Source organism: Cupressus sempervirens, chromosome 2 (genome assembly GCF_028749045.1).
Source record: "Cupressus sempervirens isolate cs-2001-9-10 chromosome 2, ASM2874904v1, whole genome shotgun sequence".
NCBI classification, from domain to species: Eukaryota; Viridiplantae; Streptophyta; class Pinopsida; order Cupressales; family Cupressaceae; genus Cupressus; species Cupressus sempervirens.
In genome coordinates, this window is record NC_143119.1 from 780,899,697 (window position 1) to 780,917,068 (window position 17,372).

General features: G+C 35.0%; 2 protein-coding genes across 2 annotated transcripts; both read left to right on the top strand.

Annotated features, from left to right (window-relative positions):
- The first annotated feature begins 3,619 nt into the window (after positions 1–3,619).
- LOC149575798 (uncharacterized) lies at positions 3,620–13,587 on the top strand. The gene is made up of 2 exons (XM_089812271.1): positions 3,620–3,684; positions 11,411–13,587. The coding sequence occupies exon 2, from the start codon at positions 11,417–11,419 to the stop codon at positions 12,881–12,883; it is 1,467 nt and encodes a 488-aa protein (XP_089668397.1). The 5' UTR covers positions 3,620–3,684; positions 11,411–11,416; the 3' UTR covers positions 12,884–13,587.
- A 398-nt stretch (positions 13,588–13,985) lies between these two features.
- Positions 13,986–16,200, top strand: LOC149575799 (uncharacterized). The gene is made up of 2 exons (XM_089815593.1): positions 13,986–15,664; positions 15,784–16,200. Exons 1-2 carry the CDS (start codon positions 14,006–14,008, stop codon positions 15,874–15,876), a joined length of 1,752 nt encoding a protein of 583 aa, XP_089671719.1. The 5' UTR covers positions 13,986–14,005; the 3' UTR covers positions 15,877–16,200.
- The last annotated feature ends 1,172 nt before the right edge of the window (positions 16,201–17,372 follow it).

Here is a 17,372-nt window from a genome sequence, read left to right on the forward strand (position 1 = left end):
AACTCTTTTATGTTGGTTCATGAATTGCATGGAGATTAAGTGAATCCCTAGTGTGAGGTATGAGAGATGTAAATATCTCCATCTAAAATAATTAATGTAATAAGAAAGTTGTTTTCAATTACAATTATTACACCAATAGAATGAATGATTAAATAAAAGGATTTTGATGTGCAGATAAATATTTATTATCCTTAAGTATCTTATTTATTTAATCACTATTTGTATTTCTATTATAAGAGTTATTTGCCTTGATCTTTTTAGAGAATTCTCTTGCAAGAAAAAGAGGGAGAATGAGATTTAGAGAGATGCTTGATGCCTTGAATCCTTTACCCACATTAGTAGTTTCTCATGGTGGATATGAAAATCTTATGGATCTCACTCAGAGGTATCCACGTGAACACCCCTTACCAATGTGGCATGTGAAATCTTAGAAAACATCTCTCATAATGTCCTTTGTGCATTCCTAAATTGACTTCCTTATCAAATTCCATGTGGGAAGTGAATTCTTTATTTTGCTACTTCCTCTCTCAACCTTCACCGTCCTTCTACATCTATACATCATCCAATTCTTCATCCTATTTTTATCATGACTTGACCATGTTAGCATTCACATGTTACCCATAACCAAGAACTTGATGTCTTTGTTTTCATCCTATTGACATTTAGGATAATCAATCAACTAAGTTCATGCATTAAATGGTATCTCACTTATCATGTCATAAAAGACACTTCGATAACTCATGGGGCCTTTCCCCTGCTCATTCCCATCCTTGAGTCACTAAGTAGCATATGCTTAAATGAAACAAAACAAAAATTTACCTTGCTACCTACTATGATAACATGTTTAAATTATGCATTCTTTGTGATCCAAATCAATCTTAAAATCTCTAGCCATCTTTGAGACCTTCTACATAGCCAAAAAATTCTCCTCGCACTCCTTTTATGTCCTTCAAACCTTCTTACAAATACCAACTCAAATGGACAAAGCCTTGTTGTAAGTCTTACTTTGTCAAATCTTCCTTATGATAGACTTCATCCACCTTCAAATGATCAAATCCATGTATAATTTGTTGCATGAGTGCCTGCAACTTATTAGGATAGTTAGGATACATAATCCCCTTCATCATTGTTCAAATGAGATGATATATTCAATGTGCATCATGCAAATTATCACATTATTAATACTTTTTGGGAAACCTTCTCAAGGGTTACAATGACACTTCAAAACTTGATATCTCTATGAATACACAACTTAATACAATTACACAAAAACCAATTTGTTATGCTTGGTCAATGAGATTTCAAGGAAAAGACATTTAACAATGCCATCATGATTTAGAAGTCACTATGAAACTATCAAAACATGGAAAAATATAGAACACCAACTTTATATGAGTCCAATCCTATTAGATTGATATCTCCCCTTTATCTCAAGTTCCTCCCCCTTAAATAAAATAATTTCAAACCTTAAAAGGGCAACAACTACCAAAACACCCTATATATTGATTCCAAAACCACTAAAAGCTGATTCTTATGAGTTGCGAACATGTTACTAAATCGACAATGTTTAGTAATTGATTATTGATTATTGATTATGAGGTGTATAAGGATGTTTCCAAGTTAACAATTAAGTTGTCAACTTCACAAATACATTACATTTACTCCTTATTACATAATTATTCACCTTTGAACACTTGGATTTTACCCTTATAGCTTATCATCTTGCACATTAGCCATTAAGGCCTTATTACTAGTCTAGACATCATAGAGCCCCTTACAATAATGGTAGCCCTTATTACATGTATGTTTGATGACCATGGATGGTCATATGATATTCTTATATTCCCTAAATTCCTTAAATATTATAAACCCTTATCTTATTACACAATGTCCCTTATAGGGTAGTTTACCTTATTATGGCAACTTGCAAACATAAACTCTTTAAAACTTCATTTTGCATTCCACGGTCACTAATAGACCAAATTACATTTCTTTGAGACAATTTAGGTCCTTATTGTCTTCATTTGCTCTAGGTCATCCAAGTGACCCCTTGGTAGCCTTCATTGTCCAAGGTGCTCTTGCACCACTATCATACTAAATAAAAACATATATTTTTTTCATTTGAGATCAAAATCAATTAAATTATAAATCAAATCTCATTGCTTGGACAATTTGGATCTAATCATGTGGTACATTTTTGCCTAGGAGGTTGCACGTTGTAATGTCTCATGTCCTTCTTGCATAACTATTGCTCCACTTATGTACCTTGTGTGCAGTCAAACTAGGGTTAACTACAAATCAACCATGAAATATTCAATACCACGCATTAGAAAATAAAGCTCATATTCAATTACATTTAATCAATTTCCTACGGAGTTTCCTCTATGGTTAAACCCATTCAACTTGCAACCCCATTTGCTAAGTGTGCCATTTATTCTCATAAGAATAGATTCGTGTTGAACCACTACTCATGAAAGTTCAACTCAAAAACTACATTGTTAAATCCTGATAGAATTTAAATTTATTCAATTAAAAAAATTAAATTGTTTTTTTTTTCCAATAGAAGAACTTATTATGAGTAGATCATTAGGGGAAACCCACTCTCACAAGTCATTATCTCGAAAAAGGTTAAAATCCCGAAGAGGAAAATGTCACATCTTACGCGTGCGCATTGTCAACGACCTTTAATATCAAGCATCCGTACATTATATACATTTTCCATCTATGACCTTTTATATAAATGTTCCCACACTCATACGTGCTAGTAGGTATATACACATTGTTATCACCTTTCGTGTGTGTATATATTGAAAACGCGTGCTTCATGTGTGTTTATATACATATTGCTGCAAGCTTGATTCATCCTCGCTCGTTCCGTTTTCTTAGCTCTCTGCTTATTAGTGGCGCGCATTCCGGTTTGTGAAAATTGGCGGGCTTGTATTTCTGGAAGAATCTGGTTAGCAGTTATATAAAACTCTCTCTTTTGAAAGAAGGGAAATGCGAAATTCTTGTGTTTTCCCGGTAGATTTATTATTCATTCATAATATTTTGTATTCAATCCACCTGTGTTGTTTTAACTATAATTGCCCTTGAAATCCCTGTCAATGTATCTTATTGCGAGAATTTTGCGCTTTTAAAGGGCATTTTCTTTCTCATATTTGGCGTTTGAAGTCTTTGAAGAAGGTAGGTCACACGAAAGCTCATGATGCAGGTGTTCACACTTCATGGCCTATATTTTCCGAAGAAATAATTTAATCTTTGTTTTGAGTAATTCGTAACCTTATTGTTGAATATTTTGAATCGTTTGTTAAAAATACTGGCAAAAATAAGCTAATAAGTAGCATGGAACCTGGTCCAATTGTCCTGGAAAATCCTGTTAGTGTAGTTTATTGCGAAGATTTTACATTAATTAAGGCCATTTTCTTGCTCACATTTCGGCTTCGAAGCCTTTTGAAGAAGGTAGGTCACAGGAAAGGTCACGGTGCAGGTGTTGACCCTTCATGGCCTATATTTATATTCCCCGAAGAAAGCATTTTATCGTTGTTTTGAGTACTTTGTAACCCTTTTGTTGAGCATTTTGAATAGTTGTTGCTAATGCTTACCCCGTTATTATATGTAGGTGGTAACTGGTGAAGGGCTATTGATTCTACAGAGTGGACGCAGGTTCGAGTCTAGAGGAGTCAGGTATGCTTATTTTGGATATGAGCAATATGTAACGTATATGCAAGATGAATATTTTCTGTTTTCGTAATGGAGGTCTCAAATATTCGTGGGTTTTATGGCAACATCTTAACTGTGGCTCGAATCTCAAGGTTTGCATGACATTGCTGTCTCTATGAAGGCCCCAGCTTAGGTTATTTGTCGATGCCTTGTATAGGTTAGGGCTCCAGCTTTCATGGTTTTGTCGGCCGGCTGCTACCCTCATCCTAGGGCTTGAACTCTTGACCATGCTAGAATTGGGTCCCTCTGGAAACCCATTTTACTTGGCTTTTTACTTGGTTTTCAGATTGAAGAGCCAAACCGGGGTTGGTTAAACCAAGGTGGTTTGTACGGCGATACCCTTCCATAATTATTAAATCCATCTAGGATTCGAATTAAAGGCCATTACAAGGAAATACGAGTTTTTAACTATTATAACTTATATTTATCATAAGACTTAACGGGCGGGGGGGCGATAACAACTCTGACAGTACCAGGTCTCAAATCTGGGTCAGTTGCTTTTCGATGACCTGTATCAACCCTATCTCGACTGTCACATTCAGCTCTGGTCTGCAAGGGTCAAGATAGTGAGTGACAATTTAATCTGTTTAAATATTCATTTTAACTTTTAATACTTTACACACTTTTATCAGAGTGTAATTGTAACAACTGGTAACCACATAACAAGTATAGAAGACGACAGCACCCTTAAACATTTATCTTCAACTATGAAAAATACATTTAATTAATGTTTTACATCTTCTAATTTTGTCTAAATGTGAATTTAGTGTGATGTTTTACATGCTTTAATGGGGTGAATTGTATGGAAACAATTATGAGGTCAAGATAGTGCATGACAATAACCTGTTTAAATATTCATTTTAACTTTTATTACTCTAACACACTTTTATCAGACTGTAATTGTAACAACTTGTAACCACATAACAAGTATAACAACTCATAACCACATAACAAATATAGAAGATGACAACACCCTTAAACATCTATCCTCAATTATGAAAAATACGCTTAAAGTTTGACATCTTCTAATTTTTTCCAAATGTGAATTTTGTGTGATGTTTTACATGCTTTAATGGGAGTGAATTGTATGGAACCAACTATGATTGGACCAGTTCTCCTATCAATCCTACCTCGACTGTTCAGCAAGTGTCAATATAGGGTTGGATTATTGAGTTTGAATTGCATGTGTATGACGGCAACCCGTCTCAGCTTCATTTGAACTGGTTGTTTTTCTTTTGCTGAAGTTCAAATACCTGAATATTGTATATTATAAGGAAAAGCGTTTACAGAGATACATTTGTTCATCAATTACAATCTATAATGACCGATATAGGCATATAAACCAATAATCCTATACTACATACAAAAGAAGCTCTTTTTTAAAGATATGACCCTGTTACTACAACTTGGGCAGAACAGATTACTTCGAATTTTATCCCAAACGAAAGGCTAAATCATAGAAGCCCATCATATTGAATATCAAGACTTACTAGAAGGGCTACCGAGATAAAAGGAATCCGAACCCACCTCAATACCATGATAGATTCCGATACCAGTCGGCTGATTACATATTTCGAACATTTGCAGAACTACAACAAAAAGACGCCAAATCTGTGAACCTGCTTTTAAAATAACAGTTATTCACTGAGTCTTTGTTTTCAATTTAATCAATTACAGCGGAATGATATAAAACACCTTCCAAATAAGTGTTGGCTCTATGCCAGTATTGTTAGGTTTATTACATTAATTAGGTTAGTTTTTGTGTTTAGATTAAATAAATAAAATTAGTTCAGTATATAGTTGTGGAAGTTATTCCCGTAAGGAGTTGCTGTAAGGGAAAATAAAACTATATAACGATGCTCAGACATCAATGTAATGATTAAGTATTATTCAATATTATTCATATCATTCTAGTATATTATTCAGTATCATTTTAGCATGAATTCAGTTTGTATCAAAATGATCCAGAATCAATAGTTTCAGCATTTTATATTTTTTTCTCTTTCATTTTATATTTTCAGTTTCACATTCTTTGGGCCTGTTACAGTGGTATCAGAGCAAGGTTAATTTGGGCCTGTTACAGTGGTATCAGGGCAAGGTTAATCAATGGGGAGAAGAGTGCTTTTAATAGATTTTGGATGACCCCCTACTTTTTATAAATAAAATAGGAGGTTGGAGGCAATGGAGGTTGGAGGATTTTTATCATCTCAAGCTAGCTTCTCGCTTAGAGCTGATTACTGCATGAGAAGCACCTATTTGTGTCCCTATAAAGTTGGGATTTGACTAATTCCTCCTTAAAGATAAGAGGGGAATTGATAGATTTGTGTCCCTGAAGAAAAGAGGGGGCTTGGCTACATGATTGCCCCTCTATTGAGTGAGCGGGGGCAGGATTTCAAGAATGGCGTTTGAGACACTCGGAGGAGATGCCAACTTTCGGAGGAAAGACGTCCAGACATATTGGTGGTGATTGTCTCTACGGCACTTGAGGAGGCGTTAGACACACTCGGAGATGTGGACTTTCGGAGGAAAGGCGTCTCATGTGCAGCACCAAAGGAGGCATTAGGCACACTCCATGGAGATGTGAAATTGTGGAGGAACTATGTCTCGTTGTGTAAAAGAGGTAGAAACAATGTTTTTGTGAGGCCAACTTTAGGATTTGCAATTTGAAGTTGGGATATGAGGGCAACTTCAGGATTAAGATTTGCAATCTGAAGTTGCAGACTATTTTCAAAAATTGGTGAAAGAGCTCAACTTCACGATTAAGATTTGCAATCTGAAGTTGGAGACTACTTTCAAAGATTAGTGAAGGAGCTCAACTTCAGGATTAGGATTTGCAATCTGAAGTTGCAGGCTACTTTCAAAGTTTGGTGAAGGAGCTTCATCAAGGTTAGTTTTTGTGTTTAGATTAGATAAATAAAATTAGTTCAGTATATAGTTGTGGAAGTTATTACCGTAAGTAGTTGCTGTAAGGGAAAATAAAATTATATAACGATGCTCAGACATCAATGTAATGATTAAGTATTATTCAATATTATTCATATCATTCTAGTATATTATTCAGTATCATTTTAGTATGAATTCAGTTTGTATCAAAATGATCCAGAATCAATAGTTTCAGCAATTTATATTTTTTTTCTCCTTCATTTAATATTTTCAGTTTCACATTCTTTGGGCCTGTTACAAGTATTAGCATATAATCACACACAAAATTATGTAGGGACTAGCTTCTTCTGAACTCATGCACGATATGGCTAGCTTCTGCATGAGTTGCACACAAATGAATGATTAAGTCTTAGTCACCTCACAAATACTAGTGGAAGTTAGTTCAAACATATTACACATATACATAAGGTGATGAACTAAGTTCCACATCAGAAATGCAGATGATGAAAATGCCCAAAATCTACCTTTAACTATGACATACACTTGATTGATGTTTTGCACACTAACTACTAATTTATTTAAATTTAAAATACATATATTCTATATATACATTAGCAAAAAAATCTAAATTTTCATAGAGTGAATTGCTGCCCCACATAAAAACGACCTTTTTACCGAGGGTAAAAGTCCTTCCTATGGATGAATCAAATAAAGAAGCAATTGAATGACAAATGGCTACCACATAACGTTTCAATGCATGGCAATTAGCCTGTTCAGATGCTAATGCTAGCCCTTGAAAATGGTCTTCTTCTTTAGCTGAGAATTCCAATACCAATATTAAAAGAAAATAAAGATAGTGGACTTCAGGCATGCTGAGTATATTTGTCAATTTAAGGTTGTTCAATATATAAAATGAACATATATGCTAAGATACTGGTGCGTCTAGGAAATGGTGGATGTCTGAGAGCGTTCGGAGAGAACCCAGGCAGCATCCAGCCGCATTTGAGGAGCATCCGAACTATTTCAATACCAAGATGTCAAACTTGAGGAAGCCGTAATTGATCAAATGGATGAACGGCACACAATTTGTAACAAACCCAAGTTCTATAATCTGCCAGCGGTTTCAGCGGTTACTGGCAAACTCATGAACTATTTGGCAGAGTGCCATATGGGACAATGCCTTATAAATTGAAGTGATCGAAAGAGACCACGCAATGTGGATTATTCCAAGTCATGGCTCGATGGAGGAGTTTTAAAAATTAGATTGTCAAATGTTTCCACAAATTCTGATTTGAGATAAGACGTGGATGATAGAGTTAAGATGTTCAAAGCTATGGTCCAATTGGTAAGAGAAATCTCCAAATACAAAGTCATCAACTTGTTGGAGAGGTGGGTTTCAGAATAAGCACGGACTTGGCAGAATAATCATTTGATTAAAGGCTTACAGACACACATATAAGCTGAAAATGGCAGGTGGTTTATAACCTCTCGGAATGGCCAGCGCTCTATGAGATGCTTAAATGAACATGTGAAATATCGAGGATCTCATCATGGCAAGCACGGGCAAAGCATATGAATCACTTCCAAAATACTTTGGGAAAATCGTGTAGTGATGGATATGGAACATTATTTTTGATATGGAACATTATTCACTTGACATAATGTCTGAAAATGCAGAAGCAATGGTAGCGGATTTAATTGGTTATTAGTATTACTGTTATTTCAATGTGAACTATCAATGGTGAATTATCATATTATAGAATAGTTTTTTTTTTATATATCTTGCATTTATTTACATACATAAATTATATACATATATGTATAATTTAAAAAAAAAAAAATTTCTATAAATGCATCCAAAATTCTTAAAAAAAAAATTTGCACTCCAGCACCTCGCACCCTTATAGCATCAGAACCAACATCTATAACTTAGACATATATGATATGAATGTACGGCTCAGCCATGTAGACTTCAGGCATGTTAAGTATATTTGTCAATGTAAGGTTGTTCAATATACAAATTGAATGTTTCTATCAGCCATCTGGTAGCTACTAAATCCTCATAATTGGACAATGTTTTATTTCCTTCAACTACTTTACTTCCATTCTTTGTAATCTGAATTGTTTCAATATAATTTTTTTGGTTTAAATAAGACAGCTGCTGCCATTCTTACATATTGTCATTATTCTCTTTTGTAAAGGGGGTTCACGATAATGCTTTTTTACTTTGGGAATAAATGAATCATGTCTAATTAAATAAATATTCAGTGTCTCTAGATACAGTTGGTGTGGATTTGGAATCGATGTAGCATTTGCTTGTTTTTATTATTGTATAAATTGATGACTCTTTTCTTTCCCAAATGAAAATGATTTAAATAGTTGTTTTTCTTGAGCATCGTCTACTTATGAAATCTCTCTAAATAAACTTCAAAAGTTACTTTTTGGTGACTTACGGACTTGCTCTATTCTTGAAGTCTTCTCATTTAAGCTATAGACAAGTATAACGTCTTTGTTCTTTCCTGAAATCTTCTTATATTTTAAAGATGTACGTGCAATTTGCATTTGCAATCTTTCTGGAATAAATCTTTAATTTTATGATTAACAGGCCGTTTTTGTTCTATTTAGAATGATACCTTTTTAATTTGGATTTTTAGAATGTCTCCTTGATTAACAGGTCATTTTTGTTTTATTTAGAATGATAACTTTTTTTTAGATGAATAGTTCTTTTTTATTAATAAATAATATACTTAGTTACAATTCACAAAAAAAAATCAGCGAATACAATATTTTCTTGTATTTTTTCTAGATTTTTTTCAAATGATTGCATTGAAAAATTTTCATGAAACGAGATATATTTAATTATAATATCTTTTATTTAACAATTAAAATTAATTGTAAAAAAACTGCTCAATTAAGATTTTAACCCTTTAACCTTTCTCTTAATCTTTTCATAATTTTTACAAACATATAAGTTCATAGTAATTTCCCAGCTGTGTTCTAATCACTTCTTCTACATAAAAATGATTTGAGTAGTCAATATTTTTCTGATAGATGAGTTTGTTTGTTATTAATTATTATTATGTATTAAGTAGATTTCGTTTTATTTTTGGCTCTTGCCTGTAATAATGATAAATTTTACTTCTAATATGTCTATGCGACAAATTATTATTTTTATTTATCAATTAATTTTTTCTTCAAATATTTGTATATGATTTTTAAATATTTTCTGTAATCCACATTTTGGATCATATTCTATGATATATCATTAAAATAAGTTACAGCCAAAAAGAGAATACTACACAGTCAAAATCTACAAGTTTCGTTATACTAACCTATACTAGTCCTTACATATGCTCGTATAAGTCTCCTCAATTAAGCCTAGACCTTAAACATTTTTTTTAATCTTTCTATAGTTTGTACAATCATATAAGTTCATGATAACTTTTGAAAGGTAAATTCTCATTTATTAGCACTTTTCCTTCTACATAGAAAATGATTTTAGCAGTCAATTTCTACTCTTAGATAAAGATGAATTTCTTTATGATGTATGTAGTCTTTTGATTTCTTAATCAATCATATTATAATGTTTAAAAGGTTTTTTTTAATGATAATGATTTATTTTACTTCAACATGTCTATTAGTTAAATTGTTTTTGTTATTTCTTAATTTTTTTAAAAAATATTTGTAAGTCTCCTTAATCAAGCCTAGCATTTTCCTCTTAATACATTTATAGTTTTTACAAACCATATAAGTTCATAGTAACTTCTGAAGGGTAAATTTTTATAATCACTTTTCCTTCTACCTAAAAATTTAAAAAATGATTATAGCAGTCCAATTTTCACTCTTAGATAAAGATGAATTCAGTCTTTTCTGATGTCTTAATGGAATCAGATTATAATGTTTAAAAAGTTTTTTTTAATAATAATAATAAATTTTTACTTCAACATGTCTATATAAGATTTTTTTTTTGTTATTCCTTAATTTAATGTTTTCTTAAATATCTATATAAGATAAATTGTTTTTGTTATTCCTTAATTTAATATGTAATTAAATATTTATTAGATGTACCATATTCTGTAATCTATCATTAGAATAGATTAAAACTAAAAAAGAGAATTATACAGAGTTAAAGTTCATAAGTTTTACTATTCTAAAATAATTACTGTTTTAACCCCACTGATCTTCTGATCTAATCATCTATACATAGAATGTACATAATAATATTTGTTTTTGCTTATTCTATCAGAATTTTTTTATTATTTTAATGATTAAAACTGATTAAAGATCTTCTCACTTAAAATGGGCACGCTTTTGTTCTTTGAATTTCTTGTAATTTTACGTGTATATAGTAACTACTAAATACATTAAAGTCTTTTCTGAAAGTTTAATCTATCAGGTTATAACGTCTTTCTTTTTCTTAGTTAAAGTCATTTTTCTTATCTGTTATAAACTGCGAGTTTTTCATTAGTCTTGCTGTAATTAACTATAGGTATAAGCATTCATATTAGACAGCCGAAATTATCTAAATCAAAATGAACACAAGAATTGAAAAGAGAGTTAATGAGAATTTATTTGTAACAATATTCTGCCGCTGCCAATTAAAAAAATATATATGAGTTCTCCTCTTAATTCTTAACGTCAGATCGGAGTTTAAGTGTAGCGGATTACCATTTTCATGTCTTGTTTCACGTGACTGAAATTTGGCAGATTAGAAAAATATAATAAAAAAGTAGCATCGGCAGATGGCATCATATCATTTTGCAGTTTGAAATCTTGCACTGAGTGTCTTGTTTTTTCTCTTTTTCAGTTTGCAATGGGTGGAGGAGATCCATTTACAGTTGAGATGGAAGAAGGGATCCCTGTTGTATCTGCAGATTTTCATGCTGCCTTATCTGAGGCTGAGAATTATAATGTTCCTCCAAAATGTGGAGAACAAATTTCAACAGGACCTGAGATATTTGACTCTGGGGATACGGTCTGGATAATGGATGATTACATGGTGGCGGACTCTACATCCCGTCAAGGAGGACGGCCAGGAACCATAAACCAAGAATATATTATCCTGGAGCATTCTACACCCTCTCATGGAGATGAACAAGGAACCATGAACCCTGAAGATGTTAGAGCCAATTTTCTGAAACAGTCCGCTGTTGAATCATCCAGTAACAAATTTCCACTTTTCCAAGTAATGAGGATTGTATCTGACAAGCAGGAACTTAGCTTTGTAGAGAAGGTGCACATTCCAGAAGATGAGATTTTTAATCTGTGCAATCAAATTGTTCCCAGAGCTGCAATGAAATGTCCTGACATTAAAATTGACTTTGATTCCTTGAATGGCATATCTTTACATGCAATTGGAATCTATGGGAACAAAACAATAATGGCTGGAGTACTCAAGGACATAAAAGTTGTTGACGACCCAATTCTCAAGCTAATGGAAGAAGATAGTTTAGAACCAGGTTTATATGTCACACTCTCGAAAGAAATAATTGTTGTATTTTATTGGCACGAAGGAACACTACTGAAAGATGCATCTAGGAAAGAAGTTTCGTGCAACTTTATTCGCTATGTTGTGGACCTCTGTGATGATGTTTATGTGTGTGTTGAAGAAAAAGATGTTTTTGATTCCCTAACTGTTTATGTTGCTAGCAAATCTCATAGAAGGAGAAGAACAGAGAGGCTGAAGATCAGCCATGTTCGAAATTCCGAAAATGATGTCAAAGTTTCATCTGGTTGGAGAGTGAGCATCCAAAAGTTCACGACGGGTGCATTTGCAATGCCCCATAAGGGAGCGATGGTACCTGACCGTCCGTTGTTCTTTGCTGAAGGTTACCATCGGTGTGCCTTCCTCAGTGCATGTTATAAACCGGCAAAAAAGTACGTTAAGCCTAACTGGAAGAAAATTAAAGTTGAGGCACTGTGTTCTGAGTTGCAGAATATTTCGAAGTACTATGATCTTGATTTCACCAAGCTTCCTGATGAGGAATTTGTTCTTATACTCAAGCTTTGTAAAATGCCAGAGTTTAAGAGTTATGAGGATTTGATGCATTCAATTCAAGGTCGTCGTGCTGCTTATGTCAAATCCAATGTTATAGAATCCAAACTCAATGAGTTGGGCTCAAAAGTCTTGCATGGTATTCTCCATGTTTTGCCAGAGTATTGCAGCTGCGTTCGATATCTTTCTGATTTGGACGCCTCAGAGCTTCAGGGACAGACAGCATTGCAGAGGATAAATACCCCACAGAACCCAGCCGATTTGAGTACCTTCAATGTCAGTTAGCTACTATATGGGATCTCAACCCAGATAAGCATAGACTGCTTTTTATTGGTTCAGAATTTACATTTAAGCAGAAAAATGATGAGAAATGCCTAACATTTGTCATTGTGAAGTCTGGCAATCCACTTGTGTTCGGAAGGGACATTGTTTTGAGGTACATGGGGGAAGATTACAAGACTGAAAATGCTAAATTTTTGCCCGTTGGTCAAGACGCATGTGAGAAGGAGTTTCCTGTATTTTCAGGTGTACCGGTTCTTCTTAGATTTGTAAGCAAAAAAAAAAACCATTGAAGGCATCATAGAATTCACCCAGACCTTGGATGGTGCTCTTCGTGACTGGATAAAGCCTTCAGTTCCAAAGGAATTACTAAGTTTTGAACAGAATATTGTCTTCTTGGGTTCTCTGATGGCCAATGGCAAGTTAAATGAAAGTTAAAAATTTGGTCGGCCTCTACGTGATAAGTTGCTGCAATTGAAAAGAGATTCTGTTGAGAAGGACCTCCTCTTAGCATTCCTCACGAGTAATGAGGATATGGAAAAAGTAAAAAGTTTCAGCACAATTGACATGAAGAAGTTTCTGACTGCTGGTAGCCTACATGTTATTTTTGACTTGTTGGATTCTGTTGAAGGGAACCTTTCCAAAGAGTCCCTGGAATCTTACTTGAATTGGAAAATACGATTATTTGAATTTAAACTTAATGAAACTTCAAGTAAAGTTCTGTTTTCGGCTGGATCCTTTAAAGATATCTGTTCATCAATCTATGAGGAAGGAAAAGAAACATTCAAAGAAAATCTGAAAGCTATGATAAGGAAAGACATGTTTCTGTTGCTTCGTGAAAAAATTCAATACGAACAGGCTAAATTGGAAAAGATGCAGGAACAAAGTTTCAAAGATGAAAAGGAAAACTTCGTCACTTTAACAAAGCAAAATCTATCTCAGAATAGAGTGATGGGAAGGCGTTTGCTCTTTCAAAGATTTTCCGTTGATAAACGATTTTATTATGTAGGACCTCAGGAAGTAACCATGTAGTTTTTAACTGAAGAAGAAGAAAAACCAAGTATACAGTGGATGATTGTGGAGTTGGTGCCGAAGAAAAAAGATTTGGATGAGCTAAGTTTGAACTCTATGCACGGTATTACTCCATCATGCTCAGATATAGTTGAGTTAGTCTGCTGCGATCCCGAAATAGAAGTTTTGAAAAAGGTTGCGTTTCTCAAATCTGGAGAACTGTTGGTTTTCATACACGATAAAGAACAAAATAGTCTTAATTTGTATATGGCCCCAAAGCTAGGACCTCTTGTATGTGGGAGTAATCCTATCCGTATATTCAGAAGAGGTTTTGATTTGGTAGCTTTTGATGAGCGCACTAGGTTTCTAGCTCTCTTTGATGCAGATGTAGCTAAGATTCAAATATATAAGTTTGACGAGTCATTCCGCCATATATATTGGACTGGAATTGAGATTATGCTTGAAATATTTTCTGGAAGTACAAACACAAGATGGATGCAGTTTATTCCAGGGAAAGTTGAATTGCTTTTAATCGATGATTCAAACAGAGCCAGGGTGGTTGAACTCCATCAATATCCCCTCATGAAGCCCAAGCATCTGTCTCTAATGTCAGATTTCAGAAATGCGTGTGTTTCAGGGGATGGTTCTTTTCTTTTTGTATTTCAGAGATCTGCAGAAGTCTCTGAAGATGGCTCTTTGTCCCCAACACAACTAACTGGTCACGAAACTCAATCTCAATCCGAGATCGAGGTTAAAGTTTATATGCTAGGCGACACCATGTCTTACTTGAAGACCATTTGCTTGGATACAAGTGTCGGAGACTTGGGGAATCTTCAGGGAACGATAGTGCATTTTGGTTGTCAAACTCACCTTGTTGTGTACTCTGATGTTGTGCCTGGCTTTATTTCTTCTAATTTGTTAACACTAGTATCAGCCACAGAAGTTTTGGAGTTTCAAGAATTATCAAAAGGGAAGCAAAATTTAGAAGCGCGGATAAAAGATTCTGTGCACCCTGACTGTCCGAAAAGTTGTGCCGCATTAGACTATTTTTACCATATTTTTGATAAGTTTGCAGTTACTCCTGCTCTGTTTAGAGGACTTATCAGGCATCTAAACTTCAATGTTTTGCTTAAATCAAAACATAAAAGTAAAGAAGATCTCAGTCAAAGAAAATGTGAAGAATACTTGAAGCTTCTTATTGGACAGTTGGAGCAAGAAAAAGGGAAGGATTTTTCTGAATTGAGTATTGAGTTTCATGTTGACAAGTCCGAGAGCTGGGATTCTGATTTTATTGATTTGAAGTTACCTTGTTGTCAAAAGAAGGCTGTAGGAAACTGGATCCGACAGCTCATTTGCCTTGTACCTATCCAAGTTACTCGAGCTGAAAACAATGGACTAAGGCCATTGATTGATGGCCTTCAGATACCACCACACCTCACATATACAGATAGCATATCTCTGGCTAACTTGATGCATTTTGGCTTGTATGATGCTGTGTTGAACCAGTGGGATGGTAAGATCAAGGTGATATCGTCGATGGGGAAACAAAGCAGTGGGAAGTCCTACCTGTTAAATCATCTATCAGGATCTCTGCTTGATGTAGCTGGCGGGAGATGTACAGATGGTGTGTGGATGACAGTTCGATTGAATGCAGAATGCCTCTATGTCCTAATGGATTTTGAAGGACTGGGTAGCTTTGAGAGGACGGAACAAGAAGACATGCTTCTATCTGTGCTTAATGCAGCCATCAGTAATCTAACTATATTCAATAAAAAGGTTTGTGGGTATTGATTTATCACCTTCTCTTGTTTCGCTGTGTTGACTTTTCTTTGTTGTCTTTTTAAACTACTGCAGTTTGTTCAAATTAACTGGAAATATGATACTTCTCATCTCAGGATTTTCATCTTGACAAGGAGACAGAAGCTGTGTTTAATCGAAAACGACCGTGTGAAGGAAAGATTAAAAATAGCGGCGTGGTTGACAGTTGAGAATTATTTTTCATTTCCTACACGCATCTCACGTGGACATTACGTCAGGAAAGAGTAAGGCTTTGTTTTGAACCGGCCGTTGATAGCGAGGCATTCAGCATTCTGATTGAGGGGTCCACAAGACACGGGATCAGTGCAGGGGCAGATTTAAGGGTTTGGTCAGTAGTCTTAGCAACCGGTGGGACCATCCAGTACTAAAGGCTTTGATATTGGCGGGCTTCCAGAGGATGATTTTGCTTGATATGGTGTCCCTCTCTTTCTCCAGCTCGGTTCCATTTGAAGACAACATTATGTGCCTACAATAGGCGGACAGGCAGATCCCAGGTACGCCTTTTCCCTTTTTCTTGCATCTGATTTTGCAACTGTTTAGGCTTCCTTTGTTTCTTCTCCTGGCATTGGTAAATTTACAACAGTAAAACACCATTAAAAACATATAAACAAGGTACCAGTGGGAATGATATGGCCCTCATGGACGGAACAAACGGGGAAAGCACAGATACATCTGCAGAGAGGATACTTGTAAAAGTATCATTGACTGATCAACCTAAGATAAGGGAGGAACAGTCGGAACTTGATGGGTCCACCTTACATAACACAGGATTTGATAGTAACAGGGTGGCAGAGAATCAGATAGTCAGGGCACCCGTAACAGCAGAACAGCGAACTAGTCTGGAAGAAGCTACGGAACACGACGACATCTCTGGCAATAGTGGCTTGGTCCTGACATATGGGGATAGTTTAATGGGGATAGTTTAATGCACAACAGCATCATCAAGTGGAATCAAGGGAGCTTCCTCATTATTCTAGAACCCTCAGCCGGACACACGAGTTCATTCAATCTTGGAGGGACAAATGGTAATTTACCCACAAACACTCTGAGCTTATCACAAGCCAGCGGACCACTCACAGGAGGAAACTACATCTATGTGAATGCCAAACAATATAAAAGAATAATTAGGCGGAGAAAGATACGAAAGTTTAAAAATGCAAAAAGAGGGAAGTTAGCAGCTTTACTTCCGAAACCGATTCCACAAACCTTAGACAGCACAAGGGAGGGAGAACAAAGTCTGAGGCTGACTGAAATCTTTAAAACAATTAAGCAGTTTGATAATATCAGAGATATTAACGGTAAAGGGAAGTCAGATAATTCTCAGGTGATAGACATAGTGGAGGATGGGCTACCGAATAATTACAGCCCCACAAGGACACCTATGACGTGGTATCCAGACATTTTTGTGAACGATTTAGTAGCTATGAAGGAAAGGGTGTGGGCACTTGAAGAGAGGAGCCAAATAGAAAGAATCACAATGAAAAGAGTTACTGAAGATAACTGGAAGCTGGCAGCGGAGGTCAAGTTGCTTAGAGAACAAATTCAAAAATTGCAATTTAATATGGAAAAAGGAGAGTATGAATTAATATTGTTAAAGAAAGAAGTAGGGGAAAAGAGGACAACAGCAAGTACTACGGGAGAAGGAAGAAGCAGACAAAAATTCGCA

Bases quoted from the DNA above. Each gene is read 5' to 3' on its own strand.
- LOC149575798 (XM_089812271.1), top strand. From the start codon at position 11,417: ATGGGTGGAGGAGATCCATTTACAGTTGAGATGGAAGAAGGGATCCCT.
- LOC149575799 (XM_089815593.1), top strand. From the start codon at position 14,006: ATGCACGGTATTACTCCATCATGCTCAGATATAGTTGAGTTAGTCTGC. The intron at 15,665-15,783 runs GTTTGTGGGTAT...TTCTCATCTCAG, and splicing joins TAACTATATTCAATAAAAAG to GATTTTCATCTTGACAAGGA.